This window comes from Gopherus evgoodei, chromosome 1 (genome assembly GCF_007399415.2).
Source record: "Gopherus evgoodei ecotype Sinaloan lineage chromosome 1, rGopEvg1_v1.p, whole genome shotgun sequence".
Taxonomy (NCBI): Eukaryota; Metazoa; Chordata; order Testudines; family Testudinidae; genus Gopherus; species Gopherus evgoodei.
Genome location: NC_044322.1, coordinates 296,155,999 through 296,170,561, shown reverse-complemented (window position 1 = coordinate 296,170,561; position 14,563 = coordinate 296,155,999). Strand labels below are relative to the sequence as shown.

The window sequence follows — 14,563 nt, the reverse complement described above, 5'->3', positions numbered from 1 at the left end:
ACTACCTTAAAGCTGTAGACCCGTATTTAGTTCCCAAATCACTGACACACATACACAAGCAGTGGGTTGAACACATCTCTGCTGTTAACTCTAATGAAGTCAATGGCTTTAATGGGACAGATGATTTTTTTTAAAAGATCAGCAAAAATGGCATTTTGGTGTATGTGTTTTTCAGCACATAAACAAGTGCTTCTCTGTAAAACCTCTAGGACAGACACATGTGACACCCAACAGGGCCATCAGGTCCATCTCTTATCCCCAGCACCTACAATTTCATCCCAGGTAGTCCACAAAATTTCTCCAGGGAGAGTAGATTCCAGCAGGTGTGGAGAAGTGTACCTTTTATCAACCCTCAGAAGAATTCTGGTATCAGGGCAAGCATTCATGGAACTTTTCTTTCTTTAAGAGCAGATGGATACAGGTTTATGGTGGGCCAAAACAACAGAGATAATCCCTCACTTGGAGCTGAATTGATGGGTAAATTATCGCAGAATGACAATGGGTAATGTGAAAGGAAAAGGACATCTTTATTGGGGGGGGAGGGAGCGAGGGACAATTACATAAGAGTTATAAGAGGTAAACATAAGGTACGTAAGACATGATTAAATAGGAAATGGTTAAAATAAACAAAAATCAGGAACAGAACATATGAAAACGGAAAGTTAAATACAAAAATAGTAAATATAGCAGGAAGAGATGTTAAAAATGAGCAAGGGTTCAAAATGAGCAACGGCTACAAGAAACTAACAATCAGAAGGCAAGGGGGCATGAGTTAAAAAAATAGGTAAAGGAAAAGGTAATACAGATAGAATAAACAAGCCTGACAAAGAGAGTGACTAAAGTCCAACAAATCTCAAGGTTGTCCTCAAATTCCTGTGAGCAACAAGTTTTGTCTGACAGAGGAAACTTGTGTTATCCACAGAACACAAGACAGATCATAAATCACAATGCAATCAGACAAGTACAAGGCAAACTACATTTTAACAGCACAAGACTGAACCTATAAAATCTGATTCCAAATTGGCCCTAGTGTTAAAGGTATCTTTCACCAAGATTATTATGAAATATAATAAGAAAAAATCAATAAGGCATTTTCAATTTTTTAATACAATGAATCAGGATTCACAAAACATTTTTTATTAAAAGGCACAACTGATTAAATATTTACAATAGTAAGGAAAATTTGAGCCAGATGTGGACTGGAAATTTAATGTTTATAGTTGTGATTGCTGCTTTCTTAGAAAGGTTAAAAAAAAGAAAAGAAAAAAAAAGAAAAAACCTATCAGTTTGGATTAAGGAGTTTACCGTTAAGGTTCCACCAAAGATAATGATCATAGCATCAGAAAGTATGCAAGTCACACATCTAGAAAGAGTAAATCTATTATTTGTTTGTAAAAAACAATTCAGCAACAGGTTGTAAGGCCTGAAGTACATTACAAGCCCTGGAACACATTTCTACAACCTAAAGACAAGTATGCACACTATATCCAAACTCTAATCCAAAGCATCTCATTAAAATCTTTGGAGAACCTGTGGTTCAATCTACTGTGTCTGATGAAGATCAGTAAATATATTCAGAACAAGCTGTATTTTGCTCTGAAAATTAGAACGTTAAGGAGGTATGCAATGTTCTTAATTTTCTATGCATTTTTAGTATTGTGGATCTCTCCCCAACTTGGGGGAGATGAGAGAGATGACTTGCATCCTTCTCATCAACGTAAGAGCCAAGCAATATCTGGCCTTATAGATTTCATAAAACAAATGTCCTCTTTTATAAGCAACACATTTTAGAGAAAAAACAGTGTGTGCATATATAATATATATAGTCAAATCTAAAGCTTCTCAACAATACATCATACAACTGGTACTTATGATGCATAGTAAGTTTTCTCTTGCATGTATCCTTTCACCTATGTTTGTATTCCAGATTACTGTTTTTAAAATAAGCTATAGTATTTTAATGAGACAAATGATCCTACTGCCAGATGGAAGTGCATAAAGCTACTACAAATTTTACAGTTTAATAAAACACAAAATTTACATAAAAGAAATGTTAAAGGGAGCTTTTTGCATAACTTATATACATTCTGAAAATTTACTCTCAAATATTTTCAAACTATTAAATAAATTTGAAATATTCATTCAAAAAGTAACTCGTGTCAAGAATAAATCCTCACTTAATTTACTCTACATTTGGAGTGGGGTTTTTATGACATTCTATATATTCTTCAGTTCTAAATTCCCCAAGCATTCCTTAAAATATTAACAAAATCTTCATCATCCATGATTCCAATACTTAATCCTTCATAGTAATCTTCAAACTCACAGTATGACACTTCACTGGAATTGCTGCAGGCATCCTCTAGTGTTTCCAGAAATGAAGATTTAATTTCTTCCTCTGTGGCATCACCTGTTAAAATATTACTTGCCATTAAACACATTCTCTGGAACAGTCAATATATAGCATGTGATACATTTAGAGAAAAATAAACTTTTTTAATTGTGTTTGTGAAGATTTTTTTCCTTTAGGAAACTACAAAATTTTGATTTAAAAATGTATTTGTCAAAAGAAATGACTGCTGTCTTTACTTTTAACCAGAATTTAGTTGACTATACATGAGTAATGCAATCTGAATAGTGGAGATTTATTTTCACTTGGTTTAGGCTACTAGAACTGTCTCATCTTCATATCATAGGACATCTCATCACATTTATCATCATCACCACCTCCTCAACACCATCCGTCCAAAACAGATTTAAATGGATAGTGAGATCAGAGGCTTCTTCAAAGGCCTCCAGAACAGAATGATGCAGTATGTAGCACACTTCTGAATTACTGAAAGTTTAATCTTTGTGTTTTAGTGCAATACAAATTCAGAGCTCTAGAAACATCTTAGGAAAAAAAGTTTGCATTCTAAATCAGTTTTGGGATTACAACACACAAAGTAATTTCTTCTTGATCAAGATTACATCCCAAATTACTTTTAGCATAGAAAAGAAGATACAATCTGAATGGATTACCACCCCTGAAATGAAATTCTGGCTCCACTGATTTCAGTGGAACCAGGATTTCACCCTGAGAGTCTCGGTCTAAGTATGAGGCCAGTCAGTATTTCCCCTAACTAGAGTTCTTAGCAGTTACAGAATCTTATAAGACATCTACCATGACACCTGTTCAATGCCAGTACTGTCCCATAGCTTTCCTTGATTAGTTCCTTTTAGGATCAAGGAGGAAAAATACTCCAACCAACCACCTAACAATAAATAATGTTAAATGGAAAAACACTCCAATATGCAAGTTGAATAGTATAAATTACTCTGTAGAAGAGTAAATGAGTGGCAGTCCACACAAGTATATTGCAAAAACTAAGAATTATACTTAAGTAATAGTCCTCTCGCCAAAGATGCCACCTCCCTCCTTGGGCTAGCTATTCCTTAAGCCTTTGTGCAGGGCTCAACTTCTCTTCCAGCAGGTGTTTCAGAGTGGTTCTTTTCCTCTTAGGGTACGTCTACACTACGGGATAATTCCGATTTTACATAAACCGGTTTTATAAAACAGATTGTATAAAGTCGAGTGCACGCGGCCACCCTAAGCACATTAATTCAGCGGTGTGCATCCATGGTCCAAGGCTAGCGTCGATTTCCGGAGCGTTGCACTGTGGGTAGCTATTCCGTAGCTATCCCATAGTTCCCGTAGTCTCCCCCGCCCATTAGAATTCTGGGTTGAGAGCCCAGTGGCTGATGGGGCAAAAATCATTGTCGCGGGTGGTTCTGGGTAAATGTCGTCAGTAATTCCTTCCTCCGGGAAAGCAACGGCAGACAATCATTTCACACCCTTTTTCCCTGGATTGTCCTAGCAGATGCCATAGCATGGCAACCATGGAGCCCGTTCAGCGTTTGTTTGTTTTTTACAGTCACTGTATGTGTACTGGATGCCGTGGACACAGGCGATACTCCAGCGCTACACAGCAGCATTCATTTGCTTTTGCATGATAGCAGAGATGGTTACCAGTCGTTCTGTACCGTCTGCTGCCAGGGTAATTTGGCAATGAGATGACAGTTATCTGTCCTTCTGTGCTGTCTGCTGCTATCATGGGTGCCCCTGGCTGAGGTCGGCCGGGGGCGCAAAAGCAAAACTGGGAATGACTCCCCGAGTCAATCCCTCCTTTATGGTTTCTAAAAATAGAGTCAGTCCTGCCTAGAATTTGGGGCAAGTGTACTAGAGAAGCAGTGTATCAGAGAGTACAGCTGCTCCGTGTCAGATCCCGCAGAAATGATGAGCTACATGCCATTCACGGGGGGTGCCCCTGCAACAACCCCACCCGTTGCTTCCCTCCTCCCCTAACCTTCCTGGGCTACCGTGGCGGTGTCCCCGCCACATTTGTGTGATGAAGTAATAAAGAATGCAGGAATAAGAAACAGTGACTTGTTAGTGAGGAAAAATGAGGGGAAGGCAGCCTCCCGCTGCTGTGACAGTCCAGGCAGGACATTAAGCGGTGCGGAGGAGAGGAGCCCAGCATCCCACTGCTATGACAGTCCAGGCAGTACAGAATCTTTTCTTTACACAGGAAAGGGAGGGGGCTGATGGAGCTCAGCCCCCAGTTGCTATGATGAGGACGGTTACCAGCCGTATTGTCCCATCTATTGGGAATGACCAGAAATCATTCCTATTTTTACCCAGGCGCCCCCAGTCGACCTCACCTGAGGCAAGCCAGGAGCACTCACGGGCTGATGGTGACGACGGATATCAGTCATATTGTACCGTCTGCCACCAGGGAGGGGAGAGGAGCGGATACTGCTCTTCACTGCTGCAGCATCGCATCTACCAGCAGCATTCAGTAGACACAGGGTGACATCGAAAAAAGTCAAGAAACGATTTCTTTCCCTTTTCTTTCACGTGCGGGGGGGAGGGAGTAAATTGACGAGCTATTCCCTGAACCACGCCAGACAATGTGTTTGACCCTACAGGCATTGGGAGCTCAGCCAAGAATGCAAATACTTTTCGGAGACTGCTGTAGACTGTGGGATAGCTGGAATCCTCAGTACCCCCTCCCTCCCTCCATGAGCATCCGTTTGTAGTCTCTGGCTTCCCGTTACGCTTCTCACGCAGCACTGTGTAGCCTCTAGAATTTTTTTTCAAACGCTTTGACATTTCGTCTTCTGTAATGGAGCTCTCATAGAACAGATTTGTTTCCCCATACAGTGATCAGATTCAATATTTCCCGTACGGTCCATGCTGGAGCTCTTTTTGGATTTGGGACTGCATTGCCACCCGTGCTGATCAGAGCTCCATGCTGGGCAAACAGGAAATGAAAATCAAAATTTCGCGGGGCTTTTCCTGTTTACCTGGCCACTGCATCCGAGCTGAGATTGCTGTCCAGAGTGGTCAGAGTGGTGCACTGTGGGATACTGCCCAGAGGCCAATACCGTCGATTTGCGGCCACACTAACCCTAATCCGATATGGTAATACCGATTTTAGCGCTACTCCTCTCGTCGGGAAGGAGTACTGAAACTGATATAAAGAGCCCTTTATATCGATATAAAGGGCCTCGTAGTGTGGATGGGTACAGCGTTAAATCAGTTTAACGCTGCTAAAATTGGTTTAAACGCGTAGTGTAGACCAGGCCTAAGTGTATCCACCTGCCGCACTAGCTGGCAAATCGAGTGTATAAGAGAGGTTCAGGCCCTCCCTCTACTTCAGGTTCCCGGACCCCTAAATTGTGCAAAATCTATCCCCATTACTGTAAACTCTGGTATGCTTCACTTTCCCCCAGGCCACTTTCTAACTTAGGAGAGCCCCGTGCAGAATTCATTCCTGACAACCCTCCAATAGGGAACCACTGACAGGCTTTTGCAGAAAAAAATTATTTCCATCCCCAAATCTGCAGCCACCCAAGTTTTCTGCAATGGAAAGGAACTCCTTAGGTGCGATACGCCTAGATAACCCTAGCAGGCAATTCACATCCCTTGCTGTAGAGGAAGGTAAAAAACAACAAAACAAACATGGTCACTGCCAATCTGACTTGGAGGAAAATTACTTCCCATCCCCAAATCTGGTTAGGAGTTTCATCCTGAGCATGTGAGCAAGACACACCAGCCAGGCATTTCAGAAAGACGATTCCCTCTATCACCTCAGAACACTGTTCCACCCCATCTGCTGTCCCATCTCCAGCTGTGGCCAATCTCTAATGCTTCAGAGGAAGGTGACAAAAAAACCCAAAATACATCTGGCCAATTGTGCTTCATGGAAATGCATTGCTTCCTAACCCCTGCAGGCAACAAGCTGAAGCCTTGAAGCATAAGACTTGATTAGTCATTATCTTAGTGCAGAGCTGCCACTTTTATGACCATGATGAGGGCAATGCAGGCAATCTTGTTCTCCCTACAGCCAATGAAGGAAGGGGTGTCATAAACAGATAGCTAAGGGTTAATGTCTCTTTCACCTGGAAAGGAGTAACCTGAAACATCTGACCAGAGGACCAATCAGGAAACAAGACTTTTTCAAATCTGGGTGGAGGGAAGTTTTGGGTGTGAGTTCTTTGTTCTTTGTCTTGTGTCTGTGCCCTCTCGACTATGAGAGTGATTTTTCTATCTCCAGCTTTCTAATCTTCTGTTTCCAAGTTGTAAGTACAAAAATAGTAAGACAATAAGGTTTATATTGTTTTCTTTTGTATTTACATGTGTGTAGTTGCTGGAATGTTTTGAATTGTATTCTTTTTGAATAAGGCTGTTTATTCATTTTTCTTTTAAGCAATTGACCCTGTATTTGTCACCTTAATACAGAGAGACCATTTCATGTCCTTTTCTTTCTTTTTTACATAAAGCTCTCTTTTTAAGACTTGTTGGAGTTTTTTCTTTAGTGGGGACTCCAGGGAATTGAGTCTGCAGCTCACCAGGGAATTGGTGGGAGGAAGAAGTCAGGGGGGAAAATCTCTTTGTGTTAGATTTACTAACCTGACTTTGCATACCCTCTGGGTGAGGGGGGGGAAGTACTTGTGTTTCCAGGACTGGAAACAGGGAGGGTGGAGTCCCTCTGTTTAGATTCACGGAGCTTGCTTCTGTATATCTCTCCAGGAACCCAGGGAGGGAACACCCGGAGGGGGGAAGGGAAATGGTTTATTCCCCTTTGTTGTGAGACTCAAGGAATCTGAGTCTGGGGGTCCCCCAGGGAAGGTTTTGGGGAGACCACAGTGCGCCAGGCACTGTATAGATTCCTGGGTGGTGGCAGCTTTACCAGGTCCAAGCTGGTAACTAAGCTTGGAGGTTTTCATGCTAACATCCATATTTTGGACGCTAAAGTCCAGATCTGGGAAAAATGTTATGACATGAGTGGCAGCGTTGTGGGATAGATAGAATCCAGAAGCCAGTAGGAATATTATATTTTTCTTTTCTCTGCTAGGGGCTTTTAAGCAGAGAGGGTTTGGTTTTAAAAGGAACCAGAGAGAATTTTTTTTTCTGCTCTCTCTTGCAGTTTTTGGCTTGCATATTAAGCAAGGAACCATTAAGGAACTATTAAGGGTATTTTGTCAGACAATAGCACTCCGATTGTGAGTCAAATACCAGCACAATACACATGCAAATAAAGTGGTTTTTCTGGTTTACTTTACATTTAAAAGATTAGCTAGAGGAAGAAAGGGAAAAAGGCACTGTTGCTAGGCAGACCCCAGGAGGCAACAGAGAGCCTGCAGTTCAGGCAGTAAACACCGGAGGGCACCCCAACACAAGAAAACAGGAACCATGCCTTCCAAGGCAAAAATGCAGCCCGAAGAACAAATCAAAGACGCCAAGCACAGGCGAGATATGGAAAAAAAAAACTACAAGAGATGGAACTGAGAGAAAGAGAAAGAGAGGCAGCCTACAAAAGAGAGCAAGCAGCCAAAGATGCAGACCACCAAAAACAGCTGGAACTCCATAGGCAAGCCCACCGACAGGCTATGGAATTAGAAAAGGCTAAGCAAAACGCAGCCAATCCTAACAACCCTGCGCCAATGATTGTTCCACAGCACAGGAAATTTCCCCCCTACATGGCAGGTGATGACACCGAGGCCTTGTTAGAAAATTTTGAAAGGGCCTGTCTTGGGTACAGCATCCCTGAAGACCAGTACATGGTAGAATTGAGGCCACAGCTCAGCGGACCTTTAGAAGAGGTGGCAGCTGAAATGCTTAAGGAGAAAACGAACGACTATAAACTTTTTCAAACCAAGGTCAGATACAGAATGGGGATAACCCCGGATCATGCCCGTCGGCGTTTCAGAATCCAAAAGTGGAAACCAGATGTGTCATTTCCCAAACACGCCTACTACGTTGGAAAGAATTATGAGGCCTGGATATCAGGAAACAATGTTAAATCCTTGGAAGAACGGCACCTCCTCATACAAATGGAGCAGTTCTTGGATGGTGTTCCTGAGGACATAACACGGTATATACAAGATGGAAAACCCAAAAATCTCGCTGAGGCGGGGGAGATTGGAGCTAGATGGATGGAAGTGGCAGTAAGCAAGACAGCTACTGTCAAGGAGAGCGAATACCCAAGAGGGCACACCGACAATAAACCCTACAACCGAGGGCAACCAAAGACCCCACCTACAACCAAAGAAAAGCCACAGATGCCCTATTCTTCTACCTCACCAGTCTCCAGTAACCCACCTCGACCCAGTGACTCGTCAGCTGGAAGATGCTTTAAGTGTAATGAACTGGGACATATCAAGGCCAACTGCCCAAAGAACACCATGCGAGTGCAATTCATTACACCACCCTCACACCAAAGATCCCCAGGCCCAGATGCCTCTCAAATACCCTTGGAGCGAAGGGAAAATTTGAGAATGGGCGGAAAGAAGGTTACTGCGTGGACAGACACGGGGGCACAAGTGTCAGCTATCCACCAATCCTTCGTAGACCCCAAATTCATCAACCCAAAGGCCCAGGTGACAATTTACCCCTTCATGTCACAAGCTGTAGACTTGCCTACAGCTAAACTGCCTGTCCAGTACAAAGGCTGGTCAGGAATGTGGACTTTTGCAGTCTATGACAATTATTCCATCCCCATGCTATTGGGGGAAGACTTGGCCAACCAGGTGAAGCGGGCCAAGAGAGTGGGAATGGTTACACGTAGCCAAACCAGGCAAGCTTCCAGACCCATTCCTGTTCCTGAGCCGTCCACTGTTACCAGAGACCCAGACAGCGGTAGTGGACCCGGATTCCATGCCAACCACTGAAACAGCCACAGCACCGCCAGTCCCAGGCCCGGAACTGGAACAGCAACCAGCACCAGCAATTGCAACCACATCTTCAAACTCCACGCCAGAGGGCGCCAGCAAGCCTGAACTGGCAGAAGCAGCAGACAGCCATACCCAAAAGGCTCAGCCAGAGCCTGAAATACCCTCAGGTGCGCCAGCGGAGAGCGGTTCACCAGCAACGGACACAACCCCATCACCTACATCGCTTCCAGAGGGACCAAGCCCAAGTCCCCAGTCTGAGGAAGAACTGGTGACCCCAGCCTCAAGGGAACAGTTCCAGATTGAGCAGGAAGCAGATGACAGCCTTCAGAAAGCTTGGGCGGCGGCACAGAGCACCCCACCGCCTCTCAGCTCTTCTAATCGATCCCGGTTTGTTATAGACCAAGGACTTTTATACAAGGAGATTCTTTCTGGTGGACACCGGGAAGAACGGTAGCCGCGAATACAGTTGGTGGTTCCAACTAAGTACCGGGGGAAGCTCTTAAGCTTAGCCCATGATCATCCCAGTGGCCATGCTGGGGTGAACAGAACCAAGGACCGATTGGGGAAGTCCTTCCACTGGGAGGGGATGGGCAAGGACTGTGGGAAACTCATGGGGTGAACCACTTGGTTGCCACCCCGTACCACCATCAAACCAATGGCCTGGTGGAAAGGTTTAATGGAACTTTGGGGGCCATGATACGTAAATTTGTCAACGAACACTCCAATAATTGGGACCTAGTGTTGCAGCAGTTGCTGTTTGCCTACAGGCCTGTACCACATCCCAGTTTAGGGTTTTCGCCGTTTGAACTTGTATATGGTCACGAGGTTAAGGGGCCATTACAGTTGCTAGTAAACTGCCTCATATTTCAAGGTTGAATTTTTAACTTCAGCTTCCAAACACTGGATCTTGCTATGCCTTTGTCAGCAAGGCTGAAAAGCCCCCACTATCATATAGTCTCTCTTATACACACTAATCAAGTCCCCTCTCAATCTTCTCAATAAGATAGATAAGTTTCAGAGTAGGAGCCATGTTAGTCTGTATCCACAAAAAGAACAGAAGGACCTGTGGCACCTTAGAGACTAACAAATTTATTTGAGCATAAGCTTTCGTGGGCTACAGCTCACTTCATCGGACGCAAGTTGAGCTCCTTAAGCCTTCTATTGTAAGGCTTGTTTTCCAGTCCCTAGGTCATTTTTATGGCCCTCTTTTGAACTCTCTCCAGAATTTTCATATCTTTCTTGAAGTGTGGACATCTGAACTGGACAGTTTTCCAGCAGCAGTCTTACCAATGCTGTGTACTTCCCTGCTTCTATTAGATAGTCCCCTTTTTAATACATCCATTTTTTTAGAACTATGAAATAATCTGAACAAGTTGTTTGAACACTTCTCTTGGAAGTAACAGGCTTGAAGTTCCTCAAATGTTGAAATATTTTTTTCATGCAGCTTGAATTTATTCAATTAGTCTTAAGTCCTAAAGCAATCCCTTGGAAAATGTCCTGTCTCTTTCATAAAGTGGACTGAGTGACTCTACTCAACAGTGCTATGACAGGGGGCAACAGAATAACTTTAATATATGGGAAAGCTCCAGGCTTTATGAGTTTTGGAAACAACTCAGTTATTTACAAAAAACAAACAAATAGAAAACCCACTGATTTTTGTGAGGACTGGAGTTTATTCTGAGTTTTTAGATACAATCTAGAGATGGATGGACTATGATAGTCTTAGGGTATGTCTACACTACGGGATTATTCCGATTTTACATAAACCGGTTTTGTAAAACAGACTGTATAAAGTCGAGTGCACACGGCCACACTAAGCACATTAATTTGGCGGTATGCGTCCATGTACCAAGGCAAGCGTCGATTTCTGGAGTGTTGCGCGGTGGGTAGCTAGCCCGTAGCTATCCCATAGTTCCCGCAGTCTCCCCCGCCCCTTGGAATTCTGGGTTGAGATCCCAATGCATGATGGTGCAAAAACGGTGTCGCGGGTGATTCTGGGTAAATGTCGTCACTCATTCCTTCCTCCATGAAAGCAATGGCAGACAATCATTTCGCGCCCTTTTTTCCTGGATTGCCCTGGCAGACGCCACAGCATGGCAACCATGGAGCCCGTTTTGCCTTTTGTCACTGTCACCGTATGTGTACTGGATGCCGCTGACAGAGGCGGTACTGCAGTACTACACAGCAGCATTCATTTGCCATTGCAAGGTAGCAGAGACGGTTACCAGTTGTTCTATACTGTCTGCTGTGCCATTGTAAATTGGCGATGAGATGATGGTTATCAGTCGTTCTGAACCATCTGCTGCTGTCATGGGTGCTCCCGGCTGGCCTTAGCTGAGGTCGGCCGGGGGTGCAAAGACAAAAATGGGAATGACTCCCCAAGTCAATCCCTCCTTTATGGTTTATCTAAAAATAGAGTCAGTCCTGCCTAAAATATGGGGCAAGTGTACTAGAGAGCCAGTGTATCAGACAACCAGAGAGCACAGCCACTCCGTGTCAGATTCCGCAGAAATGACGAGCTGCATGCCATTCATGGGGGGTGCCCCTGCAACAATCCCACCCATTGATTCCCTTCTCCCCCAAACTTTCTGGGCTACCGTGGCTGTGTCCCCCATTTGTGTGATGAAGTAATAAAGAATGCAGGAATAAGAAACACTGACTTTTTAGTGAGATAAAATGAGGAGGAGGCAGCCTCCAGCTACCATGATAGTCCAGGCAGGACATTAAATGGTGGGGAGGAGAGAAGCCCAGCATCGCGCTGCTATGATAGTCCAGACAGTACAGAATCTTCTCTTTAGACATGAAAAGGGCAGGGCTGATGGAACTCAGCCCCCAGCTGCTATAATGAGGACGGTTACCAGCCGTTCTGTCCCATCTACTGGGAATGACCAGGAGTCATTCCTATTTTTACCCAGGCACCCAAGGCCAACCTCACCTGAGGCCAGCCAGGAGCACTCACGGGCTGATGATGACGATGGATAGCACTCATATTGTACCGTTTGCCACAGGGGAGGGGAGGGGAGAGGAGAGGATGCTGCTATTCATTGCCGCAGCACCGCGTCTACCAGCAGCATGCAGTAGACATAGGGTGACATATAAAAAAGTCAAGAAATTATTTTTTTCCCTTTTCTTTCACGGGGGGCGGGGGTGGGGGTGAGGGAATGATTACATATACCCTGAAACACCCCGGACAATGTGTTTGACCCTACATGCATTGGGTGCTCAGCCAAGAATGCAATTGCTTTTCGGAGACTGTGGGGACTGTGGGATAGCTGGAGTCCTCAGTACCCCCTCCCTCCCTCCCTCCATGTGCGTCCATTTGATTCTTTGGCTTTCCATTACGCTTGTCACACAGCACTGTGCTGTGGTCTCTGTCTATCATAGCCTGGAAATTTTTTCAAATGCTTTGGCATTTCGTCTTCTGTAATGGGGCTGTGATAGAACAGATTTCTCTCCCCATATAGCGATCAGATCCAGTATCTCCCGTATGGCCCATGCTGGAGTGCTTTTTGGATTTGAGACTGCATCGCCACCCATGCTGATCAGAGCTCCACGCTGGGCAAACAGGAAATGAAATTCAAAAGTTTGTGAGGCTTTTCCTGTTGACCTGGCCAGTGCATCCGAGTTTGGATTGCTGTCCAGAGCAGTCACAATGGTGCACTGTGGGATACCGCCCGGAGGCCAATACCGTTGATTTGCGGCCACACTAACCCTAATCCGATATGGTAATACCGATTTCAGCACTACTCCTCTCGTCGGGGAGGAGTACAGAAACCGGTTTTAAGAGCCCTTTATATCAATATAAAGGGCCTCGTTGTGTGGACGGGTGCAGCGTTAAATCGGTTTAACGCTACTAAAATCGGTTTAAACTCATAGTGTAGACCAGGCCTTATAAACAACACAAAACATTACAAGGAACTAGGAAATATTACTGAAAAAAATAATCCAATATTAATTTGTTCTATGGAAGTGTGTTCTTGAAATTAGATTTCTTCTGTGATTTAAAGTCCTTTTTCTTCAACATTAGATTTAAACCTTGTAAGTCCTGTTTTATAGCTCTGAAAAGAAAATGGGCTACAAACTGTAAAAATACCTCAAATTGTAAAGGATTATTGAACTCCATACCCTAGAAAAATATTGTTTATTCAGAAGGTAGTTTATATCCTGGATACATTTAGAGCTTGTGTCTACGGCAATTCAGTGCACAGCAAGCCAGGGTATAAATCTACTGCTCACAAGCCTATCATGCACTAAATGCCCCTGTGGACCCTGGTGCTGCTTTGCACTAAAGCTTCCGTAGTGCATTTTGATCTATCATGGCTTCAAATTCTCTCTAATGTGTCCACATCTTTCTTAAAGTTTGACACCCAGAACTGGACTCAGTACTCCCGTTGAGGCCTCATTAGTACCGAGGAGAGTAGGACAATTACCTCCCACAACTCAATAGGACACTCCTGTTAATACACCCCAGAAAGTATAAGCCTTTCTCACAACTTCATCACATTGTTGACTTATTTAAATTTGTGTCAAGCATCAGAGGGGTGGCAGTGTTAGTCTGGATCAGTAAAAGAAGTGAAGAGTCCTGTGGCACCTTATAGACTAACAGACATATTGGAGCATGAGCTTTCGTGGGTGAATGCATCTGACGAAGTGGGTATTCACCCACGAAAGCTCATGCTCCAATACGTCTGTTAGTCTATAAGGTGCCACGCGACTCTTTGCTGCTTTTATTTAATTTGTGATCCACAATAAGCATTAGATCATTTTCAGCAGTACTTGCACCTACCCAGTTATTCTCCATTTTGTAGTTGTGCATTTAATTTTTCCCTTCTTAAACATACTGAATTTCATTTTATGGATTTCAGACTAATTCTTCAATTTGTCAAGGTCATTTTGAATTCTAATTCTGTTCTCCAAAGTGGCTGCAACAGCTCCCACCTCGGTGCCACCCGCAAACTTTATAAGCATACTCTCCACTCCATTATCCAAGTCATTAACGGAAATATCAAATAGTATCAGAACCAAGACTGACTCTTGCAGGATCCCACTAGATACACCTTTCCCAGTTCGACAGTAAACCATTGATAACTATTCTTTGAGTATGGTCTTTCAACCAGTTGTGCACCTACATTTAGTAATTTCATATAGACCACATTTCCCTAGTTTGCTTATGAGAATGCCATGTGGGACTGTATCAAAAGCTCTACTAACATCAAGAGACATCATGCCTACTGCTTCCTCCTTATCTCCTGTGCCAATAACCTTGTCAAAGAAGAAAATTAGGTTGGTTTGGAAAGATTTGTTTAACAAATCCATGCTGGCTATTTCTTATAACCCTATTACC

The 14,563-nt window shown here is 43.7% G+C and overlaps 1 protein-coding gene across 4 annotated transcripts in view; it reads right to left on the bottom strand.

The window, feature by feature from the left end:
* Nucleotides 1–562: 562 nt before the first annotated feature.
* The window catches only part of CAPS2 (calcyphosine 2), a 69,351-nt gene continuing 55,350 nt past the window's right edge, over nt 563–14,563 (bottom strand). For all 4 annotated transcript variants that reach the window (XM_030548707.1, XM_030548706.1, XM_030548709.1 and 1 more), the window contains one exon: nt 563–2,410. In XM_030548707.1, coding sequence (XP_030404567.1) covers nt 2,235–2,410 — 176 coding nt within the window. In that variant the 3' untranslated portion in view covers nt 563–2,234. The remainder of the gene's footprint in view (nt 2,411–14,563) is intronic.